Below are 19,841 nucleotides of genomic sequence, written 5' to 3' on the forward strand. Positions count from 1 at the left end.
CCTTCTTGACTTTGATTTCCCTAACTTTGGCAGTAAGGATATTTTCTATCCTTCTGGATAGGGAGAATACCTTCACATGGAAGATTTATCTCCTGCTTTTGGGAGAACAAAAGAGGTGTCATAGTGTCCTTTTAGCACCTGCTCTTTCTTAAGTAACTGTAATTCAAAATAATCAATATGGCAAAGTAGTATATTTTGGGGTGGACTATTCTCATCTCTTTCAATCTCTTCTTAATAGTTTTGTAGTTTAGCTCTGTATTTAAGCTGTGGATCTGTTTTGAGTTAATTTTTGGAACAAAGCAGGAACTCCAGCTTCATTCTTTTTTTTTTTTTTTTCCATTTTTCATTTTCCAGTTATCCTGACACCATTTTTTAAGAGACTATTCTTCCCTCATTGGATAGTCTTGGCACCCACATTAAAAATCAATTGGTAAATGATGTGTGGGTTTCTTTCTAAATCTGAAAGTCTGTCCATTGGTCTCTATGTCTGTCTATCCTTAGGCTGGTACCACACTTTTTAATAACAATAGCTTTGTAAAAGAAGTTTTAAAATTGTTACATGTGAGCCTTACAACTTTCTTTTTCTTTTTCAGTGTTGTTTTAACTATTTGGGCCCCCTTGCAGTTACATGCAAATGTGAGGGTTGGCTTTTCCATTTCTGCAAAAAGGCAGTTGGAATTTTAATAGAGATTGAATTAATCCTATAGATTGCTTTGGAGAGTATTGCCATCTTAATAACATTAAGTCTTCCAGTTTGTGAACATGGATGCCTTCTTAGGCCTTTAATTTCTTTTCTGCAGTATTTTGTAGTTTCCAGTGTGCAAGTCTTGCCCTCACTGGTTAAATTTAATCCTGGATATTTTAGTATTTTGGATGCTATTGTAAATGAAATTATTTGTCTTTTTTTTTTTAAGTTTATTTATTTATTTTGAGAGAGACAGAGACAATGCAAGTGAGAGAGTGGCAAAGAGAGAAGGAGGCAGAGAATCCCAAGCAGGCTCTGCACTGTCAGCATGGAGCCCAACATGGGGCTCAAACTCGTGAAACCATGAGATCATGACCTTAAGCCAGAAGAGTCAGAAATTTAACCAACTGAGCCAGCCAGATGCCCCTGCAGTTATTTTTCTTAATTTCCTTTTTGGATTGTTCCACTGCTGATGTATTGAAACACAGTTGATTTTTGTGTGTATGCTACAACTTACATGGGTATCCAAAGGGATAATACTAGCTTTTATACTTACATGTATAGTTAGCTTTACCAGTTATCTATGTTTTGTTTTTTTTTAATGTTTATTTATTTTTTTTTAATAGTTTATTGTCAAATTAGTTTCCACATAACACTCAGTGCTCATCCCCACAAGTGTCCTCCTCCATGCCCATCCCCCCCCTCCCCCCACATCCATCAGTCCTCAGTTTTTGTCAGCATCTATGTTTTTTTATGGCTTCAAGTTCCCATTGGTGTTCTTTTGTTTTGCTTCTCAAGGACTCCCTTTATTACTTCTTGTAAGACAGGCCTACCAGCAATGAACTTCCTTAGCATTTGTTGATCTGGGAATATATACATTTCTCCTTTATTTTTAAAAGATAGTTTTGGCAGATACAGAATTCTTAGTTGACAGCTTTTTTCCTTTGGACACATTACATGTATCCCACTGCCTTCTAGTCTTCCTCCATGGTTTCTGATGAGAAATCAACTCTTAATTTTATTAAGAATTCCTTGTATGCGATGAATTGCTTCCCTTGCTGCTTTCAAGCTTCTTTCTTTGTCTCTGACTTTTGACAGTTTGATCATAATACGTCTTTTGTGTGAACCTCTTTGAATTTATCCTGTTTGTAGTTCAGTTTCACTCCTGATGTGTAAAGTCATGTCGTTCGACAAATCTGAGGAGTTTGGGCCGTGATTTCTTCAAAAAAATGCTTTTTCACTTGGTTGTCATTCTACAACTCCCGTAATATGTGTGTATGTTAGTATGCTTATGGTGTCCCATAAATCCCTCTATTCCTTTTTATTCATTCTTATTTCTTTCTGCTTCTCTTACTCAGTAATTTTAATTGTCCTGTCTTAAAATTCATTGATTCTTCTGCCAGCTCGGATATGCAGTTCATCCCCTTTGGTAGGTTTATTTCAGCTGTTGTACTTTATTTGTTTCTTTTTTTAATATAATTTCTCTTTGCTGGTATTTCCTACTCTTTCATGTGTTTTTCTAATTGCCTTTAGTTTTTTGTCAATGGTTTCCATCAGCTCTTTGAACTCACTTAAGAGTTAATTTAGAATCTTTGATTATTAACAAGTGTCATGTCTTGACTTCCGTGGGATGATTTCTGTCAGTTTCTTTTTTTCCCATGAATAGGCCTTACATTTCTGTTTCTTTGTAAGTTTTGTGAGTTTTGTTGAGAATTGGACATTTTGAATATTGTAATGTAGTAGCTCTGGAAATCAGATTCTACCCCCTCCCCAGGAATTGCCACTGTTGCTTGATGAAGGCTGTAGATGTCTGTTTGTTTAGTGACCAAATTCATTTTGGCAATGACTGTTTTCCTCATTATGTGTTCACTGAAGTCTCTGTTCCATTTTCACTGCAGTCAGCCAGTGAACTGACAGATTTCCTTAAATTTCTGGATCCAATAGGAAAAGTGATGATAAGGAAAAGTGTAAAGAATATTCTGTCTCTTTATGGGGNCTCTCTCTCTTTCAGAAATAAATAAGACATTTAAAAATTAAAAAAAAAAAAACATATTCTGTCTCTTTAAATCCTCTCTGCCATCACCACCAAGGAAGCCCCTTCAGCCCACTGGAGTTGAAACAGTAGCCAGTCTGTGTGTCAGCCCCTCAGTGAATTGCCAGGCAGAACTAAACAACCCTGAGTTTTGAGGACAACCTTCATTTTTTGAGGGGGTGGTAGCCACTACACAAAAACTCAAGATTTACTAAAAGTTACAAACTTCTTTCTTTGTGAAGCACTCCTGTGGATGCTGCAAGTGATCACCTAGATTCCAAGGTCCAGAATAGTTGCTTCAGATAGTTCTTGCCAGATCAACAGTTGTATTGATAGAGGAACCAATTTCTGGAGCTCCTTACTACACCATCTTCTATGACCTCTCTCCTCAAAATTTTTTAAAGCTATAGAAACCTTTTGCTTTTGCTTTATATCTAAAAAAATTTTTTTTAATGTTTATTTATTTTTGAGAGAGTGTGAGTGGGAGGGGCAGAGAGAGAGGGAGACACAGAATCCCAATCAGGCTCCAGGCTCCAAGCTGTCAGCACAGAGCCCAACACGAGGCTCAAACTCACGAACCACAAGATCATGACCTGAGTGGAAGTCAGCCGCTTAACTGACTGAGCCACCCAGGTGCCTGCCTTTTCTTTTTTTTAAGCACTCAAAGAATCCTCATTCATTCATATGTCTTTTTACATGTACAAATGTGGTCAACACATCCATCCACTGAAGTAACACTATTTTAAACTTCACAAACAAGTAGTTCTCTTAGCAATATCGTTTATACGTGTGTCTTGAAGCACTATTTTATGTACATTACAGTGAGGTACCCACATCCTCACCGAAATAACACTGAAGAACCCTCCCCCTTTTTTTTCTCCAAGCAAAAATCTTATATGGAAGCCCATTATTATAGTAAAACGAATAAGCATTGTGGCTCAGGTATAAGCCTGATACTAGAGAGAGGAATGAAGTTCCTTAGCTTTGTGTGGCATTATGCCCCATCCCCACACCTCAATCACATTAAACCCTGCTCTAAAACAGTGTTTCTTAGACTTTCTTTTATCTTCCTCTTCCCTTTTACTGATTATTTTCCAAAAAAATTCTGGATGGTTAAGACTGGTGAGAAGTAATAAACTAGTTATATTATACTCATTACTGATATCATGTATGAATTACCCATTAGTTACTTTTGTAAGAAAACAACATGAGCTTAAACACATGAATCTGTATGATAAAATAATATCCTACAAACTTAACAGTGTACACTTGCTATAATATGATGTAAGTTATTCATATAGGATAAATTTATGAGCTGCGCACCACCGATGTAATGTCCCTGAATGGAGAAATTCTGTTTTTATCTACCTTAGCCTTTGGTGTATGAATATTCTCATATTTGAATCACAGTGCCTCATGTCTTGGGCTAAAATTACTATTGATGCAATTATGTATCCTTGACACTCAGGTGGCATCACACCACCACCCATAGCAAATCAGATTAATAATGATGACATGAACTAAAGGCAAGAATCTCAGCAGTCTGAAAATCGAAGCCTATTCAAGACTTCATTGCTGATATACCAATGTACCAGTGTGATGTACCACAGCATCTTTTTCCCAAACTTCAGGGATTCCTAAGCTCAGTTAGGAGTTACATAATATTAAGTAAGCGTTGCACAGCAGCCATACTTCTTAATAAATTTAAATTAATTAGAGTTCTCAGAAAACACAAATAACTCTTAAATTTTAAGGATACCAGTTAGTAATTATAATGAACCGCCTTGGTGTACAAAGTGACTATTGCAGTCCTTAGTCATAAGTTAAATAACCTGCTGTCATTTGAAAGGGTGAAAAACAGGGATTGCAGTTTAGCATCATTTTGAGGACTTGAAGAACCCAACTGTCGCCTACCCTGAGAATCACTGCCCTACAGAATGACTAAGGAAATTCTTGTATTCAGTTACAACCTCTGCTTTGAACCCTGAAGCCTGGGAGTTTAACTGGCCCAGCAGGGGCTTGGGCAGCCCGTACTCCAGTCTCTGTTACTAGATAGAACTGACCTTGGTGTTAGCTCCCTTGCTACTTGTCTCATGCAGGTTAAGTTCAGCCATCTAAAGAAATGGTTGCCTCATTTACCTCCCAGGCCTCAAAAAATAAGCTAGGTGATTTCAGAGATTGCATCCAGTTCTAAATTCAGTGATTCTCCTAATCTTAGAGCTGCATTGCTACCACAGAATCCCAGCAAATAAGTGTTACCTTCCTGGCATTAAAGAGTATCACTGTTGGCTCTTAGCAAAATCTGAGAAAAGTGTTAGTCATTAATCACAGTGAAGATCCCCTTGGATGATTTTACTACTTACTGATTTCAAATAAAAATGAAAATAAATCTGATGATCTCTTCCAGTTTCATTGTCACCATCAGTTTCTTTTAAGACTGAGCCATTTGGGTGCACCAGGTGGCTCAGTTAATTAAGTATCCCACTCTTGATTTTGGCTCAAGTCATTATTTCACTGTCTTAAGATTGAGCTCCACATCAGGCTCCACATGGAGCCTGCTTGGGATTCTCTCTCCCTTAGCCCCACTTATGTTCTCTATCCCCATTCAACAAAATGGACGTGAAATGCACCTGAACCCTTACTGCACATCATGATTTAAAATAAAAAAAAAAAAAAATTGGGAGCACTTTTGAGTGACTCAGTCAGTTAAGTGTCTAACTTCGGCTAAGGTCGGTATCTCACAGTTCATGGGTTTGAACACCCTGTCAGGCTCTGTGCTAATAGCTCAGAGCCTGAAGCCTGCTTTGGATTCTGTTGTCTCCTTCTCTCTGCCCCCTCTCCTGCTTGTGCACACTCGCCCGCTCTCTCTCTGTCTCTCTTTCTCTCAAAATAATAAACATTAAATTTTTTTTTAAAAAAGCAATTGTACACCTAACAAGGTCATAATGAGGATATAAGCTCTCTCTGAAAATAAGTAAATAAACAAACAAACAAACAAAAAGATCGGGGCATGTGGGTGGCTTAGTTAAGCATCTGATTTTGGCTCAGGTCATGATCTTGTGGTTCATGAGTTTAAGCCCCACTTTGGGTGAATTTGAGCCCCACTTCAGGTGGGCTCCTCTTCTCTCTCTCTCTCTCTCCCTCTCTCTTTCTCTCTGCCCCTTGTGGGATTCTTTCCCTTTCTCCTCTCTCTCTGCCCCTCACTCATTTGCACCTTCTCTCAAAAAAAAAAAAAAAAGAACTGAGCTATTTCTGGTGTAAGAAATAAGCTTACANTATTTTCCTCTATAAGATTCTAGAGACTAGGACTCCGTTATCCTTCACTGAAGGTGAAAGATATTAGCTTTATCCAAAAAGAGCTATAATTACATTTTTTCCCCTAGAAGTGAAATAGTCCCCTCATCTACAAATGACAGAGATGGAATATTATGTACAGAGTCCTTCTGCTCCTAGTAGACAGTGGTGATTTTCTTATCTTCCCTGAAAAACAAGGGATCAGAGAATAAACTGTTAATGCCCTACTGGAGATTATTTTGGTGCTCTTTATTCTGACCTCATTGGGAGCCTCATTGGATCTCAACTTAGTGGTTGCATTTATTTTGCTGTCCAAATAAAGGAATTCTTGATGTTTCTGTTATGTCTATTATAAAGCAGAGATAGGACTGTGGAAAGCTCCTTTTTTTCAAGGTAGCCATTATCACTTAATTCAGAGAGTGATCCCTCTCCTTTGGGGAGCATTGTAGCAAGGCTATAGCATGCTACTGTGTAAAATACAGATCTCAAAGTACTGCTTGGTTCAAACAAGTCAACTCTGTCACTTTTTCCTTCCTAAAGACTTGCTTTGTTTCCCAGATGGAGGGTCTATCAACTTTAAGACTGCAATCTCTCATTTCAACCCTAAAGATCTCAATACTTAAATAAAATGGATGGAAGACATGTCTGAACCCTTACTGCACATTGTGAATAAAAAGAAAAAAAAAAACCAATTGTACACCTAACAATGTCATATTCCTCTAATATTGAGGACATAAGCTTGACTGAACCAGTCCAGAGGAGGGAGCTGACTATAAGTTGGTCATATCAGATGAAGACTGGATTCTATAAATGTTATCACAATGTCAGTGAGGCATATGTAATTGCCAAACTATGGGAATTATGTATTTAATAATCTTCTTAAGCAGGAGGGTTTTTTTGTTAAGTCCTTATTAAAGAGGAATCATCTAATCAAATGTTATCTTGTGTTTTAAGAGCTTTGTTTGTTGCAAAGCAACCAGTAATGGACACATCTCATTCCTAAGTGGATATATCATGCTTTCATTGTTTCTCTACCACACTGAAAGTTTTCTTCTCCTTTGAGGTGCCCACGGTCTGCAGATGATGAACGAAAGCACCCTGTCCTCTGTCTTTTCTGTGGAGCCATACTGTGTTCTCAGAACATTTGCTGCCAAGAAATTGTGAATGGGGAAGAGGTTGGAGCTTGCATTTTTCATGCACTTCACTGTGGAGCTGGAGTCTGCATTTTCCTAAAGTGAGTAATGAGTGTTCTACAAGTTTCATAATGAAATTAGGGAATCTGGATCCAATCTGGAGGCTACTATGCTAGGACATTGTGTTGATAGGAAATGATCACATGAAATTGCATTTGAGAAGATATTACAGAATAAGTAAAACAAAACAAAATAAAACAAAAAACCATAGGATTCTCCCCATGTTTTAATTACTTGTGAAATATCTTAAACATGATAGACATTGCATTGATTACTCTGGTATTAATAGAACACTCAGGTATAGTGAATGGGCTTTGGAGTCCTAAAAACACTTATATTTTAAAAGTACCTGTACAGTGCTATTTTAAGTTGTCCTTTGAATATTTTCATTTTCTTTATTTCCTCTATCAAAGCAACTGTTGTTTTCCCTGGTCTCTCGGCAAAAGAGAGTGGAACATAGTTACTTCATGTAGATGAAAGAAGAGTGCAAGTTGCCTGAGAGAGACAAAATTCAAAGTGGATGTGTGTGCTTTTTCATTCTATCTCCCCATGTACTGTAATTCTGTTTATGTAATCCCAGTGTCTCCCTAACTATGGAATATATAATCATTGCTTATAGGTATCTGTTGGAACAATGTGAATGAATGGATGGAAGCCACATCCAAATACCTATTTTCTTCTTTTAGGGGACCTACAGCAAATATATACATCACCTATTCTTTTCTTTTTTTTTTTTTAATAGTTTATTGTCAAATTAGTTTCCACATAACACTCAGTGCTCATCCCCACAAGTGTCCTCCTCCATGCCCATCCCCCCCTCCCCCCACATCCATCAGTCCTCAGTTTTTGTCAGCATTCAAGAGTCTCTCATGGTTTGCTTCTCTCCCTTTCCCCCACCATTTCTGCCCTTCTTCTCCCCCTTGTTCCTCCGTCCAGTTCCTCCTAATCCTCCTATACGTATACATCACCTATTCTAACTGCTTATTTTATAATGTCCCTCTATAGTACTTATCCCGTCTGTATACATGTACCCAAACATTATTTATATGTTTTCATTTCTCTGCTATAAGAGTCCCAAGTACCTTCAAAGTAGCAGTGATTCTTTATAATTTGCACTGTTGGAAGCTGGCTCTAATCAGAAAAGGTTTAATTAGCACTTGCCTAGCTGACCTTCTTTTCTGGCCCAAAGTTATCAGACTAAGAGATGTTCTGTCCTTCTGTTAAGCTCCCTCCCACTCCAGATTGGGTCAGAAAACAGAACAGAAACAACCCTGGCCATCATTTTCCAGGGTATCTGTGACTCAAGTAGGACAGCTTTCCCAATGGGACCCTAGGGTCCCATTTCCCTAAATCCATTGATCTTTCCCCTAACGTCAATAAAAATAGCAATATTCACTGTCTTTTATTTAGACAAAACACAATTTGGTCTATTTGTCTATGTTTGCTGTCTTTATACTGAATTCCTAACAGATATGGGCCATATCATTCCTCTAGATTAACTGATGCAGTGTCTATCATTTGCCCACATGCACTTAATAGTATTTCCTGTCGCTTCTTTTGTCCTTCAGAATCCGAGAATGCAGAGTAGTTCTGGTTGAAGGTAAAGCCAGAGGCTGTGCCTATCCAGCCCCTTACTTGGATGAATATGGAGAAACAGATCCTGGCCTGAAGTAAGATTAGTGTTTGTTTGTTTCATTGTAGTCATATTATTGTACATGGATGGTAACAGTTCTTTCAACACAGAAACTAATACTAAATATGGAGAGATATTTTTAAATAGTTGCAAATTAAAATATTAAGTATGATACCATCCTGAGGAACACACAGTTATGAACAGCTTTGTGCTCTTCAGAATATGAGGGTAATACTTCTCTAGAATTAAAGACACCCCGCTGTCCTAATGTTTGAATGTTATGTTACTTTTAAGCAACTTTTCTACAGAATTATCTATAGAGGTAGTCTTTGGATTAAGGGAGAAAAAAGCTGAATGGTTCAAAGTAGTTAATGACTGAGGATAAGAAATCTGAGTTGTTCCAAAAAGGTACAAAGAAGCAGAATTTTTAAATTAATTGGGCAATTTGAAAATCCCCAATCAGCTGAGACACCTGAGTGTCTCCAGAATGAGAATTTCACAGTTCTCCTTTATTGGCAACAGCCAAATTTTAGTCATTTTGGGTTAGCTATTCTACAGTGTTATAAACTATACAACCTTAGAATTGATGTGGATTGGTTTTATTTAAATATTTGCTAAGCACCAGCAAGTTTTTTGTGTCATAAAGATAACAATAAGCAAATATTTCTGAGGAGCAGAATATAATTTGTGGGCTTAGTGTTAGTCACCTCAGACTTAATCTCTACTATACAAAAACCAGAAATCAAAGCTAAATAAACTGTATGAGGCCGAAAAGCCTTTAAAGCTCTTTCAGACTAACTACCCAAAAAAGAATAAAGCTGCTTCAGGTTATAAATCTCATTGTCCATTTAAATGAGGTCTCATAATCCCATGATATACTTTGCCTGTTCTCTAAATAATCAAGGAGAAAATTTCTGCTTCATCAGCCAAGTAACCTTTTAAGTTCATAGTGATAAGTAGTGAAGGGAGAATATCCCTTTTGAATCCTCCCGGTAATTCCTCCCAGCTCTAAGAACATCTCAAGAGTTTGGGGGCACCTGGGTGGCTCAAGTCAGTTAAGCATCCGACTTCGGCTCAGATCATGATCTCACAGCTTGTGAGTTTGAGCTCCGCGTTGGGCTCTCTGTTGACAGCTCAGAACCTGGAGCCTGCTTCGGATTCTGTGTGTGTCTCTCTCTGCCCCTCCCCTGCTTGTGTGGGCTCAACTCTCTCTCGCTTGCTCGCTCTCAAAAATAAATAAGCATTAATTTTTTTTTCTAAGATTTTCTTTATTTTTTTAAATGTTTTTATTTATTTATTTTTGAGAGAAAGAGCACAAGCAAGGGACAGGTAGAGAAGGAGAGAGAGACGCAGACTCTGAAGCAGGCTCCAGACTCTGAGCTGTCAGCACAGAGCCCGATGCAGGGCTCANAATCAAGATATGGGAGTTATTTGATTTGAACTTACATGTTGGTGTTTTTTGTTTTCCTGAAGGAGGGGCAATCCCCTTCATTTATCTCGTGAAAGGTATCGGAAGCTCCATTTGGTGTGGCAACAACACTGCATTATAGAAGAGATTGCCAGGAGCCAGGAAACGAATCAGATGTTATTTGGATTCAACTGGCAGTTATTGTGAGCTTCAACTCTGCCTTGGGACAATCACAAGTGAAGACAGTAATGAAGATGGATTCAGAATTATGGAGATCTTTCTTTCTGAGGGCTGGGGAAGGGTTAGAGGGTCTTTGCTCCATGTCCAGATTCACATATGTTATTAAAATATTCCTTAATGGAGTATTGCTTTCAATTAGTGAAAATATGCTTAAAGGAGAAAAAGGACAACATAGATTTAATGTTTCATGTTCCAGAACACAAAAAAAAAATGCTTCTTCACCCCAAGTGTCTGATTCTGCTATTTCCAGAACACTTATTTCCCTTCATAATCTGTCCCATTTCATGTCATTTCATTCACCTGATAAATGAAGTCACATCAAGCAATTATGGACATTTTTATATGTTGGTTAACTCTTCTATAGTTCTGTATTTGGTATTTCCCATACACACACAAGTTAAGTGTAGCTGACATTGGAACACTGACAAGATTCTACTCTGTGGTAGTCTTCCTTGTAGCTAAAGAGGAATTGCAGAAACCATGCAGTATATTTCAATTGGGAAAGTTTTCAGAAGAGTAAGTCTCTTTTAAGGAATTCCCTCCTAATGTGCCACTTAACGTTTCAGGCAGAAATTAAACAGTTCTGTGGACAGAATTGCCATTTCTAAGGCAGATTTCTGCCATTGTGGAAAAGCTTTTTTCCCACAGTAGACCTCAAGAGGAGTTAGGGTAATATATTCATTATTCATCCCTGATGGGCCAAAGAAACTGTAATCCTCGCCTCTTACCACAAATAGCTTTGTTGAGTTTTGAAATTATACTTTCTATTTTCCAAAGGCAAGTTTCTAAAATGAGTTCATTTATCTCTTGTTTGACTCCTAAAAACCTAAGACAGTTCTGATGTAACCTGTCTGTAGAATGAGAATAAGAAAAGTCCCCCAATGAATGGAACATGGCAGCTGTAAATTAGAACAATCAGATTTAAGCCAATTCTATAACCTTCTATGTCTTTGTAAAAGACAAATCCTTCATTTGTTATCTGCATTCAGCGTTTTCATAAACTCTGGTTTTATGACTAATACAGACAACCAAAAAAGCCATGTGATCAGTAGTCTTGTGTCCTGTTATAATATGCTGTGGTTGAGCCATCTTGTTTATAAATAATAGCTCTCTGCTGAATCTGTGCATAGACTTCTTGATTTTTGGCTTTAACTTTTTATATCAAGAACTTGTGATATAAACAGCAGATAGAAGATAAATTGAAATCTTCCATTTTAGCTTCTATTGTCTCTGGAGTAACGTTAGGAATTTGAAAGATGCATTCAAAGACCATCTGATTTTGCCTTTGGTGACTATGTCATAAACATGTGTAAATGTTTTCCTGTCTTCTTTTTGCTCAGCAAAGGCAAGCAAATAAAAATATATTTGCACAGTGATTGATGATGCACATTTGGGGTTAGATTTTTTGGTATTGTTATGTAAGGTGGGTTTTGCAGTAAAGGATGGGCAATGACAGGCATCAGAATCACAATCATGATTTTCTACTTGAATAATTATTATTCAGAAGATATCAGGAAATAGATACAACTCCAGTGAGCAATCTGCAACAGTTGATGAGTGAGGATCAGAAAATTCAGTATTCAGCTTGTCCAGTTTCCCAGTATGATTAAATGATTAGAACATCTCCCTTTATTCCTTAGGTAATTTTTTTGGATGGATTGTCTGACTGGTAAAGTCTGAGCTAAAATAGGCAACAGGAGGTACTGACTTCTGCCCTAATTGATTGGCCCCAATTTAGCAAAGATACACTGACTTTTTATTTCTAGTCTTTTTATATTCACTTCATAAGTCCTGGGCTTAAGCTCTTAAGCTCCCAGAGGGACTATCTTGTAATGGCCAGTCAGACCTTTACTGCCAAAGAACCCATTTCATACTGAGTTCCACTTTTGAGATTGATTCAGACCTCTGCACTGTAGATTAACATGTATCTCAGTGCTGCCCCCAGCCCTCGGGATTTCTAATTATATTCAACTGTCATAGTGGTCTGCCCTCATCATTGCAAATAATTTAATTATGCTTATGGAGTTTACTCACAAATGAGCAAAAAGTCACTTTATTTTCATTAGTGTAGTATGTGGAGGAACTAGTTCAACAGGATGGCTCCAAAACTGTGTTTTTCTCATGTTTTTGGTAAGCGGCTGACGGGAATTTTAATGATACAGTAAAGAAAAGCGTATATCTGTATAATTAATTTATTTTGTTGGTGTATGGGCTGTGAGTTCACCCTTTGGTGGTCATTTGTCATTTCATAACAACTATGCATTTTGGTTCACTGTGACGATGATCTATATTTAGTGACTGCGACATGTTTATACCACTGATTCAAATTCCATCCATGATGAAGTTATACAAATAATGCATATATTGATATCTTTTATTGCAAAATGTAAATTTAAAACTTGTATAATGTTCTTGTGCTTTTTGAAATAAAATATCTTATATGTGTATATTTACAAAGAAAAAACGGACTTCTCATGTTTGGGGATTTGGGTTTGAAGTATAAAAATCTGTACCTAGAAAGGAGCTCTAGTTAAAAGTTACCCCTCTCAGCCCAGACAAATTCTTTAACAGACGTAGGTATTTGGTGTAATTGTCTCCAAACTTTTTGGTCATACATACCATCAGTAAGATATTTTTTAATTTTTAAAATTTTAATGTTTAATTTTGAGAGAGAGAGGGACAGAGTGCAAGCTGGGGGTGGGGCAGAGAGAGGGGGAAACAGAATCTGAAGGAGGCTCCAGGCTCCACAGAGCCTGATGTGGGGCTCAAACCCATGAACCATGAGATCATGACCTGAGCCAAAGTCGGACACTCAACCAACTAAGCCACCCAGGCACCCCCATCAGTAAATAATTTTTAGGTATGCACTGTATATATAGAGAGAATTTTTTATATTCAGTACTTTACTAATATAATAAGTACGTCATAAAACATGGCCCCAAAGTGGAGATTTTAAAAATCAGCTCAAAATAATATTTCTATTGGGGCTCCTGGGTGGCTTAGTTGGTTAAGCGTCCGACTTTCGCTTGGGTCATGATCTCGCGGTTCGTGGGTTCGAGCCCCGTGGCGGGCTCTGTGCTGCCAGCTCAGAGCCTGGAGCCTGTTTCAGAGTCTGTCACTCCCTCTCTCTCTGACCTTCCCCTGCTCACAATGTCTCTCTCTCACTCCTAGAAATAAATAAAACATTAAAAAAAATTTTTTAATAATATTTCTATTTATTTATTTTTAAATGTTTATTTTTTATAAAATTTTTTTAATGCTTTTATTTATTTCTGAGAGAGAGAGACAGCATGAGCAAGGGAGGGTCAGAGAGAGAGTGAGATACAGAATCCGAAACAGACTCCAGGCTTTGAGCTAGCTGTCAGTACAGAGCCCAACACGGGGCTTCAACCCACGAACCATGAGATCATGACCTGAGCTAAAGTCTGATGTTCAACCAACTGAGCCACCCAGGCACCCCTATTTTTTATAAAAATTTTTAATGTTTTTTATTTTTGAGAGACCCACACACATAGAATATGAGCAGGGCAGAGAGATAGGAAGACAGAACCCAATGCAGGTTCCAGGCTCGGAGTTGTCAGCACAGAGCCCAACACGGGGCTCAAACCCATGAACCATGAGAACTGTGACCTGAGTTGGATGCTTAACCAACTGAGCCACCCAGGCGCCCCAAGAATATTTCTATTTAAATATCCTCCATGTGAATCTATGCATCTCTTTGGATAAGTACACCCCATTGTGAACACGGTTGTCTAGGGCAGCAATGTCCAGGAGAACTTTGCAAAGATGGGAATGTTCTATATTTGCCCTCTGCTATGGTAGTCACTGTTCCCAAGCAGCTGTTGAACATTTAAAATGTGGCTAGTGCAACTGAACACCAGAATTTTTTATTTTAATTAAATTTAAATCATCATGTGTGGCTAATGGCTACTATATTGGACAGCATAAATCTAGTATAATGGTTCTCAGATTTGACTGTGTTAGATTCACCTAAAGAGTATTAACAAAATAAAAATTTATGGATTTCACCCTCAATCCTGAATCCAAATCTCCTGAGATTGAGCCTTTAAAAAATCATTTTGATTTCCATCTGTTTCTATACCATTACTCTTCGATTTTAGAGCTTTCTTTTCTTTTTACTTCAGTGATTTTAGTCTAAGTGCCAGAGAACTTCAGGGAGAAAAGTAGATCAGAGAGGGGGGAAAGTGCCAAACTTGGATAGTTGTGATATCTCATTTTAAGTTTTTGTGTACACTTTCATTTAAGAAAAAGGTACTTGAAGTTAAAGCAAAAAGTCCTGGCTTTAGTTTTAGGACTGTACAATGTTCTAGGAGGGTAGTACTGAAGGCAATGAAGGAAGGGTCTTGGTTATGAAAATACAATTGGCAGGTAGAGGTCACTGAGAAATCTTCACCATGCTTATACTAGAGTGGTTGGGCACTCCTAGGAAAAACAAATTATATAACCAGGCAAATTGTTCACACTTTACATGAAAATTTAAATTTTCTGGAGTCACCTGGGTTAAGTCAGTTAAGCGTCAGACTGTTGACTTTGGCTCAGGTCATGATCTCAGGGTTCCAGAGATCAAGCCCTGAAAGAGCCTGCTTGGGATTCTCTCTGTCTCTGTACCTCCCCTGCTTGTGCTCTCTCAAAAATAGACATTTAAAAGTTAAAAAAAAATTTTTTTAACTTCAGTACAACAAAGGATACCATTAATAAAATTAAAAGATACCCAGAGTTAGGCGGTATGATCACACTAACAATACAGTGTCTGAATTTCCCCCAAACTCTTCCTGAATCATATACACCAACCAGGACAAAAAAAGAAAAACCCCAAAGTTTAACAAAACTAGGTAGCAGGGAATCTCCATGAATTTCCAAGTATGAGCAGATATACCCAAAGCACCAACAGTATCAAGGCTGTGCAGTGGATTTTGTGAAAAGTGAAAGGAGAACTGAGTAAAAGTTGCAGAAATGAGAAATTGCCAATGACCCCTAAGTAGGGAGAAACCCAATCAACAGAAATTCTGGGCAATCAGAACTGAGAATTACCACTAGAGCTAACTGAAGTCCTCATATGCTCTAAGTTGAGGGACAGTGAAAAACTGCTGTGTTGAGAGATTCTAACAATGCGGTGGCAGTCTAAGTCCTCTACATTCTTATAAATAACCATTAAATACTGCCTTCATTACAGAAAGAGAATCACCCCCATGGAAAACTAAAAACAAACCAGGTTGAGAATGACCGCAATACTGTGAGCAAGAGAGAAAGTTCAGATTGTATGCACAAGTGATATACAAAGTAACCAATTAGCAAAATGCTGCATTTAAATATTAAGTATAAGAGAGAGTACTATCTGAGTATTTGACATTAAAAATGGAGGAGGTAACTCTGAGCTGTGAAGCTAAGAACGTTTTCTTGGCCAACCCCTGCCCATTTGACAAACACTTCCTGCAGAAAATCCATCTCATTTAAAAAAGAATATAACTGTCATTGGGGCATCTGGGTGGCTCAGTCAGGTAAGCATCCCACTATTCATCTCAGCTCAGGTCTTGGTCTCAGGGTTGTGAGTGCAAGCCCTGTGTTACTTAAATAATATAACTGTGATGGTTAAGTTTTTAAATATTTTTATTTATTTGTTTTGAGAGAGAGGAAGTGGGAAGGGACAGAGAAAGAAGAGAGAGACTCCTAAGCAGGCTCCATGCTCTGAGCACAGAGCCCAACACAGGGCTCAATCTCATGAATGGTGACATCATGACCTGAACCAAAATCAAGAATCAGATGCTTAACCGACTGAGCCACGCTGGTGCCCTCTGTGACGGTTAATTTTATATATGGGACTTGACAGGCCTAAGGGATGCCTGGATAGCTGGTGCAAAATAATTTCTGGATGTATCTGTGTGGATGTTTCTGGAAAAGATTAGAATTTGATTCCGTAGACTGAACAGAGATATCTGTCCTCGCACACTCTGGGGGATCGTCCAATCCTGAGGGTCCAAATGGAACAAAAAAGAGGAAGAATGATTTCCATCTCTCTTTTTCTTTTCTTTTTTTTAAAGTTTATTAATTTTGGGAGAGAGTGAGAGAAGAAGCAGGGGAGTGGCAGAGAGAGAGAGGGCAAGAGAGAATCCCAAACAGGCTCCCCACTGTCAGCCCAGAGCCTGATGTGGAGCTTGAGGAGGGTTTATGCTTATGATCCTTAGATATGACCTGAGTCAATATCAAGAGTCAGATGCTTAACCTACTGAGTCACCCAGGTGCCCCTTCCCTCTCTCTTTTTAACAGAGATGTCTGTCTTCTCCTGCTCTCGGGCTTTGGAGCTCATAGTTCTCAGGTCTTTGGACTTGGACAGAATTATACCACTAACTTTCCCAGTTCTCCAGCTTGCAGAGTGCAGATGGTGGGACTTCTTGGCCTCCATAACCACATGAGCCAATTCCTATAATAAACCTCATATATATACCTGTGTGTGTGTGTGTGTGTGTGTGTGTGTGTGTGTGTTCTGTTGATTCTGTTTCTCTAGAGAACTCTAATACAATAAAATAGCCCCAAAGTTATTACAAGAAAAAGAAAACCAAAAATGAACTGAACACAGTTGCAACAAGTGGTGAGAATATAGTAGAAAATTGTGGCCCTGAAGTAAGATAAAAACTGCAACCTCATATTCGAAAATGAGATACAAGAAATTTTTTTAAATGATCAAAGCTTTGTCAGGACACAGCTCAGAAATGTAATGGAAGATCTCAAAATTATACAGTAAGACAATAGGAGGACATGAAATTCAAGTAGTATTAGGGAAAATTTTGGAAAACACTAAATTAGAATGAGTACAAACTGAAAAGTCAGCTATGAAAAACAGTAAAGAAAAAAAAAGAAAAAATAAGAGATAAAAAAGAAACTCGAAAATACACATTTGAAAGGAAACACTATAAAATTCAACCAGAAGAGTCCAACACCAAGGCCTATTCCAGTAAAGCTATTGGATCTTAAGAACAAGAGAGACAAATCATTTGGACATGTAGGCAAAAAATCCAAGACACTAGTAAGATAAAGTCAAATTGGCATTGGCATTAGACTTCTTGGAAGCAACATTTTAAATATACTCACAACAGGATTTTCAAGAGTTTTTATGTCCAAACTGCCCAAGTATAAAGTTCCCACAAATTGTTTAAAAGCATGTTAATACTCAGGAAATATTTTTTCCCATGAGCCTTGATTGAAGAATTCACCAGAAAACAATTTTCAGATAATCACAAAATGGTTATAGGAGCATTGGCATATAGTCCAAGGGTTGGGTGTTGTAAGAATTAAGAGTAGGGGCACCTGGGTGGCTCAGTCCGTTAAGTGTCCGGCTTTGGCTCAGGTCATGTTCTCACAGTTTGTGAGTTCGAGCCCCGCATCTGGCTCTGAGCTGTCAGCCCAGCTGACAGCTGGACCCTGCTTCAGATTCTGTGTCACCCTCTCTCTCTGCCCCTCCCCCACTCACACTCTGTCTCTGTCTCAAAAATAAATAAACATTAAAAAAATAGAATTGAGAGTAAAAAGGAGTGGGAAAGAGACTAAATCAGATGCTCTGGTAATGTAAAACTAATACAATTAACAAAAAGTGGGAGGAAAGGGATGAATAGGTACAAAGTTAAATAAGCAAACTGACAGCATCAGCAGTATTAGCTAAAAAGATACCACTCGAAGCCAACAAATCAAAAAAATAAAACTACACAAATTGACATTAGAGATAAAACTAGTGGCTGCATGGTGAAAAGAAGAGGCCAGAAAGTAATTTCAAAATTGCCTGTATGTTAGTGTAGCAGCAGACAGTGTTAAAGAAAGAGTACTTAGAATATTACATAAAGATGTTAGTATAACATTTACAACCAGAACTATAATACAATACCAAAAGAGAGGGGGAGAAAGGCAAAGAAAAGATTATGGAGTGAAATGGTATAACAAAATTCAGAGACCAATGGATAAATGTAAATGGGCTTAATTCCCTATTAAAAAATAAAAGATCAGATGAGCCAACAATAGATTCCAGTGAAAAATTAAGAAATGAATATAATTTTTAAATGAGCAAAATATTTGGGTATTTCTCCAAAGAAGATATACAAATTTCTAATCAGTGCATGAGAAGATGCTTGATGTCATTAGTCATTAGGGAAATGCAAGTCAAAACCATCATGAGACACCACTTCACACCCACTAGGATAGCTATTAATAGCAAGACAAATAGTACCTGTTGGCAAGGATTTGAAGAAACTGAAACAAATACAGGCAGGCCTCACTTTGTATGGTAATGAATTACTATAAACATCCCATGCAAAAAAAAGGACTCTTTTTTAAAAATTTTTAAATTTATTTTTTTAATAGTTTATTGTCAAGTTGTTTTCCATATAACACCCAGGGCTCATCCCCACAGGTGCCCTCCTCCACGCCCATAACCCCCCTTCCCCTCCACCCCACCCCATCTGCCCTCAGTTTATTCTCGGTATTCAAGAGCCTCTCATGGTTTGCCTCCCTCCCTCNCTCCTCCTCCTCTTCATCTTCCTCCTCCTCCTCCTCTTCCTTCTTTTCTTGCTTTTTTCAGCCTTGACGACTCCCTTTTTTGCTGCATGAGGCTTTCCTTTAGCTCGGTATGCAGCAATATCCTTTTCATATTTTTTCTTCAGCTTCGCAGCTTTCTTTTCGTAAGGCTGCTTGTCGTCAGCAGCGGTGTTATTCCACATCTCTCCCAGCTTCTTTGCAACATCCCCGATGGACAGGCCAGGGTGCTCTCCTTTGATTTTTGGGCGATACTCAGAACAAAACAAGAAAAAGGCCGAAGGAGGCCTCTTGGGTGCATTGGGATCCTTGAACTTCTTTTTTGTTTCCCCTTTAGGGGGGATATAAGTTTTCATTTCTCTTTCATAACGAGCCTTGTCCGCTTTTGCCATGTCTTCAAACTTTCCTTTCTCTTTAGCAGACATGGTCTTCCACCTCTCTGAGCACTTCTTAGAAAACTCTGAGAAGTTAACTGAAGCATCCGGGTGCTTCTTCTTGTGCTCCTCTCGACAAGTCATGCATATGATGACATTTTGCCTCTCGGCTTCTTAGGATCTCCTTTGCCCATGTTTGATTATTTTCCTCAGCGAGGCAGAGTCGCCCAGTGCCCGTCTGGCTCTCACTTGCCCCAGCGCTGTCTCTATGGAGCTCAATGTACTGCAATGGCTGTCTGTTGGGAGATTTTTGATAACTGATTCAATTTCTTCACTAGTTATGGGCCTGTTCAGATTTCCTATCTCTTCCCATGTGAATTTTGGTAGTGAGTGTGTGTTTAGGAATTTGTCCATTTCTTCTAAGTTGTCCAATTTGTTGGCATA

The 19,841-nt window shown here is 38.2% G+C and overlaps 1 protein-coding gene and 1 pseudogene across 1 annotated transcript in view; one reads left to right on the plus strand and one right to left on the minus strand.

Annotated features, from left to right (window-relative positions):
• UBR1 (ubiquitin protein ligase E3 component n-recognin 1) overlaps nt 1-12,943 on the plus strand; it is a 133,822-nt gene extending 120,879 nt beyond the window's left edge. The window contains exons 45-47 of the mRNA XM_077764583.1: nt 7,075-7,245; nt 8,773-8,874; nt 10,311-12,943. Of these exons, the coding sequence (XP_077620709.1) occupies nt 7,075-7,245; nt 8,773-8,874; nt 10,311-10,452 (415 nt within the window). The 3' untranslated portion in view covers nt 10,453-12,943. The remainder of the gene's footprint in view (nt 1-7,074; nt 7,246-8,772; nt 8,875-10,310) is intronic.
• A 3,462-nt stretch (nt 12,944-16,405) lies between these two features.
• On the minus strand, nt 16,406-19,669 carry LOC144231809 (high mobility group protein B1 pseudogene; annotated as a pseudogene).
• Nucleotides 19,670-19,841: the final 172 nt, after the last annotated feature.

Source organism: Crocuta crocuta, unplaced genomic scaffold (assembly GCF_008692635.1).
Source record: "Crocuta crocuta isolate KB4526 unplaced genomic scaffold, BGI_CrCroc_1.0 scaffold102, whole genome shotgun sequence".
Lineage (NCBI taxonomy): Eukaryota > Metazoa > Chordata > Mammalia > Carnivora > Hyaenidae > Crocuta > Crocuta crocuta.